Source organism: Orycteropus afer, unplaced genomic scaffold (assembly GCF_000298275.1).
Source record: "Orycteropus afer afer isolate SDZICR_OR568_19922 unplaced genomic scaffold, OryAfe1.0 scaffold00006, whole genome shotgun sequence".
Lineage (NCBI taxonomy): Eukaryota > Metazoa > Chordata > Mammalia > Tubulidentata > Orycteropodidae > Orycteropus > Orycteropus afer.
In genome coordinates this window covers 26,179,128-26,197,443 of record NW_006921593.1, presented here as the reverse complement: position 1 = coordinate 26,197,443, position 18,316 = coordinate 26,179,128, and the positions used below count along the sequence as shown (strand labels likewise).

General features: G+C 52.0%; 1 protein-coding gene across 1 annotated transcript in view; it reads left to right on the top strand.

The window, feature by feature from the left end:
* Positions 1 to 18,316, top strand: part of INPP5D (inositol polyphosphate-5-phosphatase D) — a 177,235-nt gene that overhangs the window by 114,280 nt on the left and 44,639 nt on the right. Inside the window, exons 7-13 of the mRNA XM_007943766.1 lie at positions 959 to 1,039; positions 1,515 to 1,586; positions 2,557 to 2,680; positions 11,286 to 11,392; positions 12,431 to 12,533; positions 15,523 to 15,719; positions 16,153 to 16,298. Coding sequence (XP_007941957.1) covers positions 959 to 1,039; positions 1,515 to 1,586; positions 2,557 to 2,680; positions 11,286 to 11,392; positions 12,431 to 12,533; positions 15,523 to 15,719; positions 16,153 to 16,298 — 830 coding nt within the window. The remainder of the gene's footprint in view (positions 1 to 958; positions 1,040 to 1,514; positions 1,587 to 2,556; positions 2,681 to 11,285; positions 11,393 to 12,430; positions 12,534 to 15,522; positions 15,720 to 16,152; positions 16,299 to 18,316) is intronic.

Below are 18,316 nucleotides of genomic sequence, written 5' to 3'. Positions count from 1 at the left end.
GCCTCCCCTCATATGTTTCTTGAACTAATGTACTGAGAACCTTCGTTGGCCAGGCACTGTTTTAGGCACCACAGATGCAGCACCAACACAACAGACAGGTCTAGTTTTCACAGAGCTCCTGTTCTAGCAGCGGAACCAGGCGATGAACAAAGATACCAAGGAGACTGCTTTAGCTTAGAGTCCCTGGATGGCACAAACCGTTATACGCAGAACTACCAGCCGAAAGGTTAGCATTTCTAACCTACCAGAGGCGCCCTGGAAGACAGGCATGACAGTCTCCTGCCAGCAGCTCACAGCCTTGAACACCCTAGGGAGGAGTTCTGCCCTGCATACGTGGGGGCACCATGAGTTAGAGTTGACTCACTGACCACTCACAGCAACGACTTTCGCTCACAATGATTTATACGACGTGGTGACTCCTTTCGCTCGCGTGGCCAGGGAAGACTTCTGTGGATCTGAGACCAGGTGTCGTTTCAGGGTGAAATCCATGCTCAGGGCCACGTCAGGCATGAGTGGTGAGTGGTGGTCCACGGGGGTGAGAGACTGGATCACAGAGCTGAAGAGGACAGGGGAAGGAGTCCAGAGTACTTCCTCCCTCAGTGAGAAGCAGCTGGGGTTTTAGGCAGTGGGAGGGCCGTGTTCTGGAAGCAGAACTGGACACCAGTGTGGTAGTGAGAGGAGAGGGGAAGACATAATCAAGGCTGGTCCCAGAGCAACTGAGGCGCGAGGTGAGGAGCACCGGGAAGCGGATTTCAAGGGAAGAAGAAGGGAAGATGGTGTTTCGGCCAGGATAATATTGAGATGGCTGTGGATACCCTCGGTTTCCTTGTCCACAGAGGGGAATGAGGACCGTATGTTGGGAGGGTGGAAGAGATGAGGCACGAACGGTGCTGTGTGGTACCACTCACTGGCTCCGCCACCACAGGTACTGCCCTCACGTGTTCTCCTTCTCTCCCAGGTGCCAGGTGAGGCCAATCCCGTCAACATGGTGGCCAAGCTCAGCCAACTGACAAGTCTGCTGTCCTCTATCGAAGATAAGGTATTTGCTGGACTCCAGCAGCTTCTCTTTAGGCCCTTGTTTACTCTGAGAAGGGAGCTCTGGTAGCATAGTGGGTAAAGCATTGAGCTGCTCATCAGAAGTTTGGTGGTTCAAACCCCCCAGCCACTCCACGGGAGAAAGATGAAGCAGTGGGCTTCCATAATGATTGACAGCCTGGGAAACCCTCTAGGGCAGTTCTACTCTGTCATCTGGGGCGCTGGGGGTCCAAATCAACTAGATGGCAGTGGCTTTGGTTTGGGCTTTGCTTCTGCAAAGATGGACAGCCTTGGAGACCCCATGGGCCATTTCTATGCTGTCCTAAACGGTTGCTATGAGTCAGAGTGGACTCGATGGCAGTGGGTGACTCAGAGAACCCCCATGTGTGCAGGGTGCCCTTTGACCTTTTGACCCTAAGTCCCAACGCTGCTCTCCCTGCTCCTCCCAGCCTGAATGGCTTTGTGTGTTTGTGTCACAGGTCAAGGCCCTGCTGCACGAGGGTCCTGAGTCTCCCCACCGGCGCTCCCTCATCCCTCCAGTCACCTTTGAGGTAAGTGGGGCCCAGGCTTGTGTCCCACGCTTGGGAGCTGGGGGACTTTCTGGTCCCTGTGGAAGAAGAGTTTGGGCCAGGATGTAAAGCAAGGAGCTGGAGGACCAAGCCTAATGGTCAGAAGAACTACTTCATTGTGAAGATGATTAAACGTTAGGATGTGGGTGGGGTCTAGCGGAATCTCTGGGTCCCCCTCATGGGGAGACTCTAAAGGAGAGAGCTTCGTGTTGGTCAAGGGGCCATTAACTTCATCCTTCTCAAAATGAGGGTGGTGAGAGACATTAAATTCAGGCCCCTGAAATGGCTATGAATAGTCCCCAAGGGGGAACTTAGAAGGAAAAAAATACAGCTCCTGTCTTTCCTTGAGAAAAACTGAATTAGAATAACTTGTTTTTCTTAAAGTTCCTCAGAGATTCACTGGTTCCTTGTTCAGAAACACAGTGCAACCCCTCCCTGCCCCCAAGTCCTCTCCAGCCCCCGTCATAATTCACTCTTAAGACGTATTTCTGTTTTCTGAGCTCACCTAAGTAATTTCTCTTTTTCTAATCACTGTAAATAAATGTTCAATCCTTGGTTGTAACGAGGCCTGAGAGCTTAACTCTCTTGCTAAAATCCATTCCAGAAGCAGAAGACACATCAGATTAACAGCATTGTCAAATTAGTCAGTGAACGAACCATCCCCTGATGGTGTCCTGTTTCCTCTCCCATTCCCGTGGGTAGAGCAGCAGCCGTGCACAGAGTTGACAGGCTCGTCTCCTGCTTGACCGATGCCTGGAGATACTGTACACGGATGTGTGGACGAGCGGCGCTTGGCGGGGGGTGGCTGGAGATAAAATCCCAGATGTCCCCACACAGTCCCCAGGGGCGTGACTGACCAGCAGTGCCCGGCGAAGACAAGGGGCTCTTGGTCGGTACGGCCAAGACCCAGACAGGAGCACAAACAGTACCCCTCCTGTACCCTTCACTGCAGGTGAAGTCGGAGTCCTTGACGATTCCCCAGAAGGTGCAGCTCAAGGTTGACGTTGAGTCTGGGAAACTGATCATTAAGAAGTCCAAGGACGGCCCTGAGGACAAGTTCTACAGCCACAAGAAAAGTAAGACCCTTCCACTGTTGCGATCTTGTTCTGCGGGTGCCCTTCCGGGGCCCAGCTGAGAACAGAAGCAGGGTGTCATAGTCAGCAGATGTAGCGGTAGCAGAAACCCCACTTGGGGTGGCTTTACAGAACAGACGTCGACTTTCTCACTGACCAGAAGGCTGCAAGTTTGAACTCGGGGTGTCAGCCCTAGGGGAAGGCATGCTCTCGGCCAGCACTGGGGGGGGTCCCTGTCTCTTTCAGCTGCTTGTAGGCCCTGAGTGCTGGGTTCCTTGGCAATCCTTCCCCCGTTTGTTTGTGTTTGTCTCCGTGTTGAATCTGCAGTTTTTATAACTCAGGAGTGATTAGGTTTCAGATACACCCCAGGGATATGGGCTCATAAATATGACAAAGAAAATGCTGTTCCCACATGGGATTGCATGCACAGGTATTGCTGTTAGGTGCCATTGAGTTGACTCCAACTCATAGCAGCCCTGTGCGCAATAGAATGAAACACTGCCCAGTCCTGGGCCAGCCTCACGATTCCTGCTGTACCTGAGTCCATTGTTGCAGCCACTGTGTCAGTCCATCTTGTTGAGGGCCTTCCCCTTTTTCACTGACTTCACTTTACTGAGCGTGATCTCCTTCTCCAGGGACTGGTACCTTCTGACCACATGACCAAAGTAGGTGAGACGAAGTCTGGCCATTCTCACTTCCAAGGAACATTCTGCCTGCACTTCTTCCAGGACACATTTGTTCATTATTCTGGCAGTGCATGATATTTTCAGTGTTTTTTACCGGCACCATAATTCAAAGGCATCAACTCTTCTGTCTTTTTTACTCATTGTCCAGCTTTCACATCATATGAGACGATTAAAATGCCATGGCTTGGGTTAGGTGCACCTTAGTCTTCAAAGTGACATCTTTGCTGAACACTTTAAAGAGGCCTTTTGCAGCAGGTCTGCCCTGTACAGTACGATGTCTGCTTTCCTGACTGCTGCTTCCATGGGTGTTGACTGTGGATCCAAGTAAAATGAAATCCCTGACAACTGCAGTCTTTTCTCCATTTATCATGATGTTGTTTATTGATCCAGGGGTGAGAATTTTTGCTTTTTTATGCCAAGGTGTTATCCATACATCAGTTAGTGCTTCGAGTCATCTTCACTTTCAGCAAGCAAGGTTGTGTCATCTGCATATTGCAGGGTGTTAATGAGTCTTCCTCCAATCCTGATGCTGTGTACTTCTTCATATAGTTTAGCTTCTCGACTTATTTGTTCAGCATACAGATTGAATAAGTATAGTGAAAGGATGCAACCCTGACACACTCCCTTCTTGATTTTAAACCATGTAGTATTTCCTTGTTCTGTCAGGAATGACAGCCTCCTCATCTATGTACAGGTTCCTTGTGAGCACAGTTAAGTGTTCTGGAATTCCCATTCTTTGCAAAGTTATCCACAATTTGTTACGATCCACATAGTCAAATGCCTTTGCGTAGTCAATAAAACACAGGTAAATATCTTTCTGGTATTCCCTGCTTTCAGCCAAGATCCATCTGACATCAGCAACCATATCCCTCATTCCACGTCCTCTTTTGAATCCAGCTTGAATTTCTGGAAGTTCCCTATCGATATACTGCTGCAACCATTTTTGTTTGTTCATTTGTTTTTATTTTTTTATTTACTGTGATTTGGGTGAAGATTTACAAAGCAAATTCACTTTCCATACAGCAGTTCACATATACTTTGTCTCATGTCATTGACCACAGTTTACCACAATGCAACAGCTCCCTTCCCACTTCCTCCCCATAGTTACCTCCTCCCAGTGTCCGTCCCTTCATACTCTCCTGCCCCCTGAGCTGTCTCCCTGTGCATAAGCAGCCCTTCCTTCTCCCATGATTATTCTCTCCAGGGCGTGTGTCTACTTGAGGTAAATGTTTAACTCACACACCTGTAATTTGTTTGGCTGGAAACCACAGGTGTGGGTTCAATTCCAGACCTGAAGGGCAGCTAGGGGCCATAGTCTCAGTGGTTCCACCAGGCTCTATTTGACCAGCAAACCTGGTCCCAACCATCTATTTTTTTTTTTTTTTCCCCTCCAAATGATTTTGAGTTTTGTTCCACATTGTTCTCCCTCTCTATCCAGGATCTCCTACATCCCTTCCAAGTGGATGACAGTGGTAGCCGGGCACCATCTAGTTCTTCTGGTCTCATAGTTGTATAGGATGCAGATCGGATGTGCAACCATTTTTGAATTAGCAAGATTTTACTTGTGTGTGATGTTAATGATATTGCTGAATAATTTCCACATTCTGTTGGATCACCTTTCTTTGGGATGGGCACAGATAAGGATCACTTCTAGTCATTTGGCCAGGTAGCTGTCTTCCACATTTCTTGGCATAGACGAGTGAGTGCCTCCAGCACTGCATCCATTTGTTGAAAAGTCTCAATGAGTGTTCCATAAATTCCTGGAGCATCCACAGGTGTAGGGGTCAGGATTCCAACACACGCTCTGGGAAGGCACAGTTCAGCCCATAGCAGGAGCCCTGCCGGGCACTCATTCCACCCTGTGTGAGGCTGGTCCCTCTCCTGGGATGCCACCCCCATCGCCGCTGCCTGCGGAGCCCCTGCCCATCGCTAAGACTCCCTCTGTTGCCTTCTCTTTTGAGAGACCTTCTGCTTCTTGGCACCCTGGGGAAATGGGTTCACACCATTTCTGTTAACACTTGGCACGCCCTGCCCTGGTGGCAGCTGTGTGTGTGTTGTGCGCGCACATGTGTGTGTGTGTGTGTGTGTGTATGTCACTAGAATCCAGTTGGACCCGTCCTGTTGCCATGCATCGCCTGGTACAGGTCCTCCCCTGCACAGATGAGGTACTGAATGATGACTTGTTGACTGATTCAGACCACACTTGTAGCATAGCTTTAACTTAACGTGGAGTCCTGGGTGGTGTAAACGGTTAACACACTCAGCTGCGAAGCCAAAGGCTGGAGGTTAGAGTCTTCCCAGAGGTGCCGCCAAAGAAAGACCTGGCAATCTACTTAAAAAAAATCATCCATTGGAAACCCTACGGAGCACAGTGCTGGTCTGAGACACGTGAGGTCGCCGTGAGTCAGAATTAACTCAACGGCAGCTGGTTGTTTGAACTTAGCATGGTGTGGAAGTACATGGACTCACCAACTAAACTGTCTGAGTTCACACCCCAGCTCTGGCACTCAGCAGCTTTGTGTTCCTGGAAGAGGCCTCAGTTTCCTGATCCATAAAATGGGAGTGGAAGGCTGTAAGGGTGAAAGTGAGTTAATATACATGATGAGTCCATAACTATAGTAACTTATGGTTGTGCCCGGCACTCTGAGGCTCAGCTGTCATTATCAGTGTGTCCTGGGCAGCTGAGACTTTACATTTTGTTGTTGTTGTTGTTAGGTGCCATTGAGTAGGTCCGACTCACAGCACCCCAGAAGACAGTAGAACTACCCTTTAGGGTTTCCAAGGTGCTAATCTTTATGAGGGAGCTCTGGTGGCATAGTGCTCAAAGCCATCAGCCACTCCTTGGATGGAAGATTGGGCGATCTACTTCCATAGTGGTACTGGTTCAGAAAGCCAAGGAGGGGTCGCTGTGAGTTGGAGCAGAATGCCACATCTTTCTCCCATAGAGCAGCTGGTGGGTTTGAACCACTGACCTTTAGGTTAGCTGCCGAGTGCCTTAAGCACTGTGGCCCTAGGGCTCCTTGATCAGGCCACATAGGCCAGAGAAAGGTGATCGATGCTGTGGGTCTTACCCCTTGATTGAGTCCCTTCTTCACACACTGTTCCATAATCTACCACCGGTTTTGGAGCCCCTGCACCCAGAGTCCCCTGGGCTACCACAGTGTGCTTCAGGCTTCAGGGTCTTCAGATCCACCTGGTGAGGCTGCCTTGTGGCCACATTTAGCAGTTAGAACATAGGGGGCCCAGTTAAATTTGATTTCTGATCAACAGTGAGTATGTTTTTTAGTATAAATATGTCCCAGGCTGTATTTGGGACATCTCTGGTAGCATAATGGCTAAAACATTTGACTGCTAACCAGAAGGCTGGCGGTTCAAACCCACCAGCCACTCCTCGGAAGGAAGGTTGGGCAATCCTACTTCCGTCATGATACTGCCTCGGAAACCCAAGGAGGGGTCGCTATGAGTCGGGGCCGACTCGATGGCACATAACAACAACAACAACAACAACTATACTAAAAAAATAAAAAGTTATTTCTCTGATGTTCACATTTAACTGCATCTTGAGATTTTATCTGGCAGCCCTGGATGTGATCAGAAGTTTTTCTTAAGTAGCACCCACCTACTGCCATCGAGTCATAGCAGACCCATAGCAACCTCTCCTTGGGTTTCTGAGGCGGTATCACTACGGAAGTAGATTGCCCAGCCTACCTTCCGAGGAGTGACTGGTGGGTTTGAACCTCCAGCCTTCTGGTTAGCAGTCAAATGCCTTAGGCGCTACGCCACCAGAGCTCCTTTCTGAAGTAATGTGGGATCAGAAAGAATGCAATGGGATAAAGTTGTTGTAGGTGCCGTCAAGTCAGCTCCAACTCCTAGCAAGCCCATGTGCGACAGCCGAACGCCGCTCAGCCCTGCACCAGCCTCACAGTCCATGCTGTGCCTGAGCCCATCCTTGCGGCCACTGCATCAGTCCATCTTGTTGGGGATCTTTCGTTGACCCTCTACTTTGCCAAGCATGGTACCCTTCTCTAAGGGTGGTCCCTTCTGACAGCATGGCCAAAGTAGGTGAGGCGGAGTCTGGCCCTAGAGTAGATAGAGAGACAGAGTTAAGCACACAATGTGGGGCAGAGCCCCTCTGTAGGAGTCAAGTGGGTGGAGAAATGGGCAGTTAGTGATAGTTCAAACCACTTAGAGCTCCGCTTCGCTTGAGTCTGCCAAGGAAAGGAGCCACAGCTGAAAGGAGTGGACCTGGCTTTGATGGGAAGGAGTCAAGTGGGTGGAGAAATGGGCAGTTAGTGATAGTTCAAACCACTTAGAGCTCCGCTTCGCTTGAGTCTGCCAAGGAAAGGAGCCACAGCTGAAAGGGGTGGACCCGACTTTGATGGGAGGAAGCAGAGACCTGAGCTGGGTGAGGAGAAGGTCAGAAGGGCCTGACGGCTCTGGGAAGCACTGGGAATAGGCTGATGAACTCTTGTCCGTTTAATTCGTTAAGCATCTATGTGGCTGCTCCAAGTCATAAGCCCTCCCTCCAGGACTCTGCAGCTGGCTGGGAAGGCTGGCAGGTGGGCAGGGTTGGTCTATGTGCCCAGTGCCCAGTTAGCATGAGGCAGGATTGATTGGTCACACCACAGAGATGGCTCTGATCTGGGCTTTGAAGGGTGAATAGGAGTTCACCAAGCATCCAAGGCTGGAAGGGAGGTCACTTAGTTTGAGAGATCCACATGTGCAAGAGCAGGGTGTCAGGAATCACACTGCCCAGTGTGGCCCATGAGAGAGGGGCAGAGGGGCACAGGGTCCCAGCTGTGGGCAAAGTAGGGCTGGAGACGTTCCGGGGCTGGAGAGACTCAGGTGTAGATCTGTACCTTTGTGGAGTTGTGGGCAGTGGAAATTTACCGTCAGATTAGCACTGGGTGAAAGAGCCAAGCTGGAGATCCATGGCCCCGAGAGGACCCAGTGTGACTCAGCAGGCCGTTTCAGGGCTGGTTTGGGAGCCCTGGAAGGGAAGCTTGATGCCCAGAGCCCAACCTTCTGGGACTGCACCCAGTTGACCTGTGTCCTCCATGCTGGTACAGTGGAGCCCTGTCACGAGTCCCCACTCCCCCCGGAGGGCAGGGACTTTATCTCACACACCCCAGAGTAGCAGAGCCTAGCCCAGGACCTGGTGTTCAGCAGTGTGCGCTATGCAATTGCCAATTGACTGAAATAAGGCTGCTCTTAATATCGCAGCCTCCCCGCACACACACCTTCATTCCGCAAAGGTGGGCTTGAGGTCTTGTTTTTCACTGCAGCATACCCAGAGCCTAGAATAATGGCTTGCTGTTAGATTGTTGTTGGTTAGCACTGAGTCGACCCGAAGTGACGGAGTGGCACGGCCCCGTGGGGTTATCTTGCTGTGATCTTCACAGAAGCACATCCGCAGGCCTTTCGTCTGTGGGACTTTCTCCTGAACTTGGATGGGTTCCGGCTGTCAACCTTTCTTTTGGCAGCCCAGTGCTTAAGCGTTGTGTCACCAGGGCCCCTTGAATAGTAGCTGCAGATGAGTGAATGCACACACATGAATGGATTGGAGACAGAATGAAGAAACACAGCTCACGTGACCGTGTGTTCAGGTGGCTATAAACTGGCTTTGAAGGGAGGTGGCTCAGGGGAAGGGCCTGGGTTAACTGGGCCATACTGTGACCCTTGCTTGAGTAACTGACGTAACTGCTCAGAGCCTCCATGATCTCATCCATAAACTGGGGATTCGCAGGGGCAAATTGTGGGGTTGTTGTGAGGGTTGATGCTGGTTATATGATCATTAGAAAGTGTTACAGGCCTGGAGCATGTGGGGTTGTAGCTGTTGGCACTCCTTGCCCTGTCCCAGTGCCCACACGCATTCAAGGCTTTGGAATCCCACGTGTAGGAGTGTGTGCCGACATCATAGTACGTTCACACACTGAGTCCCTTTTGTATGCTGGGCACTGGGGACACCGTGGGGAGCCAGCCAGGTGGGGCGCTAGTTCTCAAGGGGGTTTCTATCAGCTGAGGGTCAAGAGGAAGTCAACATGTGCACAAACCCATAACCCAGAAAACCCTGAGTGAAAAAGAGCTAAACCCTCCCCTTGCACTATAGGAGCCAGTGTGCAGCTGGTCTTCCCAGGAGGAACATCCAGAAGTGGCGATATCAGCGTGTTCTTTCGAGATGGGGAGTGAGACGCCCCTCAACTCTGCTAGGGCGTGGAGTATCACAAGGATTGGGGGGCACATCGTTTGTAAACTGCTTTCTTTTTATTTCCCCTTTTCCTTAGTGATATTCTGCGGGTCACACTTTTGTTATATTGCCATTCCTTTTACCCAAATTTACACATATTTAACTAGTCAGCAGTTTTCCCTCCTTGTAGAACTAGGTGACTTTTTTATTTTCTGTGTCCTTCCTGTTTACTTAGCTCCTCTCCCTCCTGAGAGAAGTGGGGAAGGCATTAACCAGCCTGGAGATTGCTCTGGTGGTGCAGTGCCTCATGCATTTGACTGTTAACCAGAAGGTTGGTGGTTCAAACCCACCAGCCGCTCTGCTGAAGGAGGACTGGGCAGTCTACTTCCGTAAAGATTTACAACCTCAGAAACCCAGTGGGGGTCGCTATGAGTCGGAATCAACGGGATGGCAGTGGGTTGGGTTTGGTTAGATTGCTCTAGAACTGTTTGACTTAATTGCTGATAAAAATCAAAAGTAAAAAAATTACATTAAATTTGCATTATAAATTAAAAGCAAATCCCAAGGAAGGAAGGAAGGAAGGGAGGGGGGAAGAGAAAAATAAGGAGGGACTGAGGGAGGGATGAAGGAAGGGGGAGGGAGGAGGAGGAGGAGGAGGGAGGCCAGACAGAGCTCCGTTTTGCTTGAGTCTGCCAAGGGAAGGAGCCACAGCTGAAAGGGGTGGACCTGGCTTTGATGGGAGGAAGCAGAGACCTGAGCTGGCTGAAGAGAAGGTCAGAAGGGCCTGACGGCTCTGGGAAGCACTGGGAATAGGCTGATGAACTCTTGTCCGTTTAATTCGTTAAGCATCTATGTGGCTGCTCCAAGTCATAAGCCCTCCCTCCAGGACTCTGCAGCTGGCTGGGAAGGCTGGCAGGTGGGCAGGGTTGGTCTATGTGCCCAGTGCCCAGTTAGCATGAGGCAGGATTGATTGGTCACACCACAGAGATGACTCTGATCTGGGTTTTGAAGGGTGAATAGGAGTTCACCAAGCATCCAAGGCTGGAAGGGAGGTCACTGTCTGGTGCCTGTTCCAGCAGCCCCTTCCCCAGGGGTGTCTGCCAAACTGAGTCCCTCCTGGGAAGAGCTGCCAGGAGCAGAGGGCTGTGGGAGCCCAGACCCTAATTCGGTGCTCAGCCCAGGCACAGGAAAATTGGGGAAGTTGTAGAGAGGGAGAACAATGTGGAACAAAACTCGAAATCATTTGGAGGGGAAAAAAAAAAAGATGGTTGGAACCAGGTTTGCTGGTCCAATAGAGCCTGGTGGAACCACTGAGACTATGGCCTCTAGCTGCCCTTCAGGTCTGGAATTGAACCCACACCTGTGGTTTCCAGCCAAACAAAGTACAGGCATGTGAGTTAAACATTTACCTCAAGTAGACACACGCCCTGGAGAGAACAATCATAGGAGAAGGAAGGGCTGCTTATGCACAGGGAGACAGCTCAGGGGGCAGGAGTGTATGGAGGGATGGACACTGGGAAGAGGTAACTATGGGGAGGAAGTGGGAGGGGAGCTGTTGCATTGTGGTGAACTGTGGTCAATGACATGAGACAAAGTATATGTGAACTGCTGTATGGAAAGTGAATTTGCTCTGTAAATCTTCACAATAAAAAAAAAAAAAAAATTGGGGAAGTTGATGGTCCAGGCCCAGAACACAGTTGAATGAGCGAATGGATCAACTTCCGTTTCTCTTAAGTCCTGCAGCTCGTCAAGTCTCAGAAGTTCCTGAACAAGTTGGTGATTGTGGTGGAAACCGAGAAGGAGAAGACTTTGCGGAAGGAATATGTCTTTGCTGACTCTAAAGTAGGTGGCGGCACGCTTCTAAGAAGAGCAGAGGCAGGAGCAACTGATGTGTGTGTGTGTGAGCCTCACTGCGTGCCGCGCAGGGCCACTGGTAGCTCCCTGGGTGCTCACAACACCCCAATGTACACACTGGAGAGCTGAGCCTCGGTAGGGAGGACGTCAGGGCCGGGGCATGGAGCACGCATCACTCCGTGTGCCTCTGGAGCGTACATGCTCTGTGCTGCCACCGGGCACCTGCATCTCTCCCAGCCCCACCCTGATGGGCACAGAAAGTTTACACTTGACAGTTTGCTAACCTAAAAGGTGCTTTGGATGCCTCCAGCAGCACTGCAGAAGAAAGGCCTGCAAAGCTGTTTGTAGCCAAGAAAGCCCTGTTATAGCCAAGATCTGATTACAGCTGAGAAAACCCTATGAGGCCATTCTGTTGTTGTTGTTATGTGCCGTCGAGTCGGCCCCGACTCATAGCGACCCCGCCTTGGGTTTCCGAGGCAGTATCACTACGGAAGTAGGATTGCCCATGAGGCCATTCTACTCTGTCAAATATGACTCTCATGGTTGCCATAAGGCAGAATTGACTTGACAACAGTGGGTTTGGTTGTTTCGTTTCTCTGGGATGCACTGTGAGGCCGTCCAGGGTACTTGTGGATTTGAATGTGACCCCTCACCGGGCTCTGTTCGCAGACCTCCATTTCCGCCTTCTGCCTCCCTCTGCAGAAGCAAGGGACCCCTGCTAGGTCCAGCTCCTGCAGTGGGAGGTGGTGTGGGCCGAAGGGCACACCCTTAGTCCACAGGCCCCCGAGGGGCTCTCCACAGCCAAAGGCAGGGTCTCCGACAGGTGAGCTGGGGCTGAAACCCCTCGTGCTGGCCTTGCTGGACTTGTGGCTCAAAGGGAAAGCATAGGTGTGTATCTCGATTGTTCACCGGGAAGTCTGTCCTGACAGACACACCTCTCAGTTTTCTTGGCACTGCCGAGTCCTTAGGGAAGGGCAATGGAAGGGGTGGAGGCCTTTCTGAGTCTGTCTGTCCTTCTGTCCCCAGAAGAGGGAAGGCTTCTGCCAGCTTCTCCAGCAAATGAAGAACAAGCACTCGGAGCAGCCAGAACCAGACATGATCACCATCTTCATTGGCACCTGGAACATGGGTGAGTCTGCCTGGGAGCAGCGGGGAAGTGACACGTGCCTCCCGAGCCCTCAGTCATCTCTAAACAATTGAACCCTTTACCTGAGGCAGCCAAAATTAAAAAAAAAAAAACAAAAACGCACTGCCATCAAGTCAAATCTGACTGATAGCAACCCCACTGGGTTTCCAAGGCTGTAAATCTTTATGGAAGGAGATTGGCCCATCTTCCTTCTGTGGAGTGGCTGGTGGGTTTGAACTGCTGACTTTCCAGGTAGCAGCCAAATGCCTTATCCGCTATGTCACCAGAGTGCCTGAGGCAACGGGCAAGACATATGAGCTCTGGGATGTTCACTCCCCAAGAACAGCCCTCAAGCCATCCAAAAGCAAATCCACTGCTGGGAGTTGATTCCGACCCCTAGTGACTCCATGTAACAGAGGAGACCTGCCCTCTAGGGTTTCCAGGGCTGTCATCTTTACCGAAGCACACTGCCACATCATCCTCCCATGAAGCTGCTGGTGGTTTTGAACCAGCAACCTTTCGATTAGCAGCCCAATGCTTAACTGATGCAGTCACCAGGGAAAGTTCTAGGTGGAGATCCAAATGTCCAGGTGAACTTTCTTGGGCACTTTGCCAGCCTTAGGCAACTTGCCAAGGCCCGTCACACATACCCTTCTAGGAAAAACCCACCTCTGAGTAGAGCTGCCAGATTTAACAATAGAGGATAGTAGACTGACAAATATAGACAGTCAAATTTGAGTTTCAGATAAACAAATGATTTTCAAGGATAAATATTCCCCTGTAAATAAATAAATACAGGCTGTGAAGTTGAATATGAATTTCATATAAACAACACAGGAGTGTTCAGTGTAAGTCTTCAACTGGAAATAAATACATGTGCGCACGCATGCACACTGGATGTCCACTTCAACTTGAATCTCAGATAAGCAGATACCGCACAGGATCAAACCAAACTCACTGCCATCGAGTTGATTCCAACTCATAGCGACCCCCACTGGGTTTCCGAGGCTGTAAATCTTTACTGAAGTATATCGCTTTATCTTCCTTCCGCTAGTGACTGGTGGGTTTGAACTGCTGACCTTCTGGTTAGCAGCCAACTGCCTTATCCACTGTGCCACCAGAGCTCCTTAATGCACAGGATAGACGTAACTAAAAAACCTCTCCGTTGTTTCTCTGAAGTTCAAATTTCCCTGGGTGTCCTGGATTTTATCTGGCAGTCGTCCCAGTTTTTGCCTTCCGTTTGTCCCAAGCAGAGTCAACCCAGCTTCCCCAACAAGGCAGGGAGTCACCTTAGCCAACCTTGTCTGGGGGAAGGGGTAGGCGTTGACCCTTCCCTAGAGGCAGGGGACTATCTGGAAACGAAGTCCCGACCTGGGTAGCCCCTGCGTGGAGAACAAGCCGGGCCTTCCAGGTCAGGTGGAAACTGCTTGTCGTCTCAGCATCTCCTGGCCCTGATCCCACGCGCCCACCCACCCTGCATCACAAGCACCACAAGCTGCACTAAAGTAGAGCCCTGGCCCGTGTCCCGGGGCCCTGCTGCCCTTCACAGTGCTTCTGTTGGCCACCTGACTTCACCCACCCCTTGGAGGTCCATGCACAGGCCGTATGGTCCTTTCTGTTGGGGCACTTTCTGTTGTCCCACTGCACAACCGCAGGGCACCCTTCACACAGAAGGAGCTGGCTGGGGCAGAGAGGTCGCTGGGGTCCTGCAGGAGCGCAGGCCATGGCGGTGGTCCAGTCACTTCAGTTCGTGGCTTCCTGGCACTTAAGGAAAAAGAGTTTACTCATCCTTCGTGGGTGTGACAGGGAGAAATAGACCTGCCACCATTCCTCTAGTCTGCTGTTCCCACTCATTTTTCCAAATGAGATGGAGGGGTTCCTGTGCTCTTCCCGTTTCCCAAGCTACCAGTCGCCGCAGAGTCAGCTCTGACCCCTGGCGCCCCACGCATTTCAGGGTAGGACTGGGCTCCATGGGTCTCAGTGGCGGGTTTTCTGGGAGTGGATCACCAGGCCTTTCTTCCGAGGTGCCTCTGGGTGGACTCAGACCTGCAGTCTCTCAGTTAGCAGCCAACTGCCTTAACAGCTCGCAACACCCAGGGACTCCATTCCCAGGCTAACGCCTGCACGTCGCTCAGTTCTCAGCTTTGTTGACTCCCAACCATGGGCTGGGAGCATTGTGGTTCTGTGGCAGAATCCTCGCTTTCCATGAGGGGGACCCCAGTTTGATTCCCACCTGCACCTGACGGGCAGCCGCCCCCTTCGGTCAGTGGAGGCTGGCAAGTCGCTGTGATGCTGACATGTTTCAGGGGAGCTCCCAGACTGAGACAGACTAGAAGAAAGGCCTGGGATCTACTTCTGGAAACCAGCCCATGAGACCCTGTGACCCTAAACCCCACAAGGATCCAATCTGTGACCAGTCACAGGGCTGGTGCGGGGCCGGGCGCTTGTTTCATTCCATTGTACGTGGGGTCGCCACGACGCAAGGGCCAACTCAACAACAGCTGACGACTGTGACAGTCATTTGGAGGCTTTGTCCTACACTTTGCTCACTTGGCTGTCTCTCCAGTGGAACGTCCATTCCTTGGGGGCCAGAACTGTGTCTCTTCCCCCTCTTAGCCCTGGAGCCCAGGGCAGGGTTTGGAATATGGTTCAGCTAGTTCTGTGACCCTAGGGAATCTCCAGGGGTCTCAGTTGTCTTCAAAGATAATCTCAGCCCAACCCCGCCCGGCATCCTGGGAGGTTCTGGTCCTTAGTTCGGCTGCCTGAACGATCTCATGGTCTAGGTTGGCAGCTCGAACCCACGCACAGGTGCCTGGGAAGACAATCTGCTTCCCAAAGGTCGCAGCCTTGAAACCCTGTGGAGCAGTTTACCCTGTGCACACGGGCTGCCAGGAGGCAGCCCACAAGCCCCGCCCCGTCGCTCTTTGTAACTCCTGATGCTGTTGAATGTCTGGGCCTCTAACTCACTTGGTGTTGGGTTTTGCTGTTGAAGGTAACGCCCCCCCTCCCAAGAAGATCACGTCCTGGTTTCTCTCCAAGGGGCAGGGAAAGACGCGGGATGACTCCGCGGACTACATCCCCCACGACATCTACGTGATTGGCACCCAGGAGGACCCCCTGGGGGAGAAGGAGTGGTTGGAGATCCTCAGGCACTCCCTCCAGGAGATCACCAGCATGACCTTTAAAACGGTGAGAGCAGGCCGGCAGCTCCCCACCGCCAGACGTGTCTGGGCCTCAGCGTCCCCCCACCTCCAGGGCCACAGAGATGCACGCAGGGGCCGTGTTCCGAGAGTGGTGGGGTCCACGGGGCTGCTGGGGGTCCCTGGAGTGCTGTCTCCCCTGTCCCTGCTCGTGGGAGGAAGTCTTTATGTCACCTGGATGCTGTCAGGCCTCGGTCCCTCTGCTTGTCTCTCCTCTGTGGGGCATTGTCAGCAATCCTCCAGAGAAGCTTGGGACTGCCAGGCAGGTGCCCCAGCCCAGGAAGGACAGTCTAGGGCGCCCTCTGGGTTCACGCACATACCCTGGCGGCGGGGCCCCAGTGTCACAACGTTGTCTCCCCCCCTCTGGGTTCACGCACACACCCTGGTTGCGGGATCCCAGTGTCACAACGTTGTCCCCCCAGATGGCCATCCACACCCTGTGGAACATCCGCATTGTGGTGCTGGCCAAGCCGGAGCATGAGAACCGCATCAGCCACATCTGCACGGATAACGTCAAGACGGGTATCGCCAACACGCTGGGTGAGCAGGGGCGCCGTTCCTTCATTGTGTGGGCCTGACCTAGGGCCGCCAGCTGGTCTCGGGCAAACCAGGTTAAACACCAGGAGCCTCACAGCCCAGAGCCCCTCAGCCTCGGGCAAGTTGGCCCGCAGGTCCCCCAGCCTGACACCTCCCCGGGGCTACCTCGGGGCTTCTCCAACTTCGCTGTGCACGCCATCGCCTAGGGGTTCATTCTGTGGGGGCCCAGTTCTCTGCATTTCTGACACGTGCCCTTTAGTCTGTGCTGCTGGCCTGGGGCCCCACTTAGAGTCTCAAGGGTCTGGAACAGGAGTTGACACACTTGTCCTGTAAAAAGCCAGATAGTAAGTATGTGGGGTTTTGCAGGCCTTACACAACTGCTGCTCTCTGCCTTGTGTGAAACCAGCCACAGATAACATGGGAAATGAGTCCAAGTGGCTGTGTTCTGATAAAACTTCATTGACAAAAGTGAATTCTGGCTGCATCTGGCCCATGGGCTGGGGGTTGCTGATTCCTGATCTAGAAACTGAAATGAGAGTGGAAGACCCATGAGTGTGAATTCACATGTTTGTGAATGTGGGTATGTGTGAAGGAGAGTCTGTGTGGGTCTGTTGCATGTATATATGCAAGTGTGAGCACATGTTGGTGTCTCTGTTAGTGTGAGTACATGTGTGTGAATGGGTATGTGAGTGGGTCTGTGTGAGCATGTGAATCTAGTATGTGTGTATATGTAAGTAGGTGTTTTTATAAGTGTGTGAGTGTATGTGAGTGTGTGACTGAGGTGAATTAGGGTCAAGTGTGTATGTGAGTAGTGAGAATCTTGAGTGTGTGAGTTTATTATGGGAGTGTGTGTATGTGTGGCTGGGTGGGTAAGCCTGTCATGTGAATGTGTATATGTGATAGTATGTGTGTGTGTGTGTGACTACAATGTGACTGAGTCTGTTTGTGAGTGACATCTGTGAGTGTGTGAGTCTCTTATGTTTGTGTATATGGAAGAGTAAGTACGTGTGAGTGAGTGTGTGTGTGCGCCTGTGATGTGACTGAGTCTGTGTATATGAGAGAGTGTCTGTGAGTGGGTGTGAGGTGTGAGTGGTGGGAGTGTATTATGTGTGTGTGTCCATGTGTGAGGCTGTGAGGGTGAGTGAGCATCTATGAGTGGATGTGAAGTGGGACTAGGAGTGTATTATGTGAAGGTGAGTGCATGTGTGTGTGTGTGTGAGTCCATGGCTGAATATGTGAGGGTGAGTGAGCATTTCAGTGGTTGTGGGGCAGGAGTGTAAGTGTATCATGTGAGGGTGAGTGTGTGTGAGTCCATGTATGTGAGGGTGAATGAGTCTGGGTGTGGGGTAGAAGTGTGAGTACATTATATGAGGGTGAGGGTGAGTGTGAGTCCCTGTGTGAGTGTGAGGGCACACACAGTGACAGCAGGCCCAGGGGTGGGGCGGAGGGTGGCCCAGCAGCTCTGGTGGTTGGAGGCGGGAATGGCGCAGGGTCCCTGAGGTAACAGGAAACAGAAGTGCCGCAACTGAGAGTGTAAAACGCTCTCTCAGCTTTTTTGCCGTCAAACCAAACCACAAACTGCCACACACACCCCCTTTTCCCTCCTTCCTTCCTGTCTCCATCGGGCGGCGCTGTCCTGAAGCCCACGCCCTTCTGCTGCTCAGGAACCTCTTGTGAGCCCTGATGCCATCCCACCTGGCTGCCAGCCTGTCCCCACACCGGTCCCCTCACACTTCGTCACCAGCCCTCCCCTCAGCTCTGCACGTAGGGAGCAATGTGCGGCATGATGCCAGCTGCCTGTGACAGGGACCCGGCTCCCACGGGTGCCACACAAGCACAGGAGTGAGAAATGAGACAGTTTCCGAGAGAGAGAGGGCCCTGGCCCAGGGTGTGTAGTGGGAGACGGGTGCTGATGAGGGGCCTATCTGAGCAGGGCACGGGCCCAGCCCCAGAATGCACCCCTTCCAGACCTCTGGCTGCTGCCAGCTGCTCCCGGCTCTCATCTTCACCCTGCCAGGCACAGGGGGAGCTGAGGGCCCCTCCTCCCTC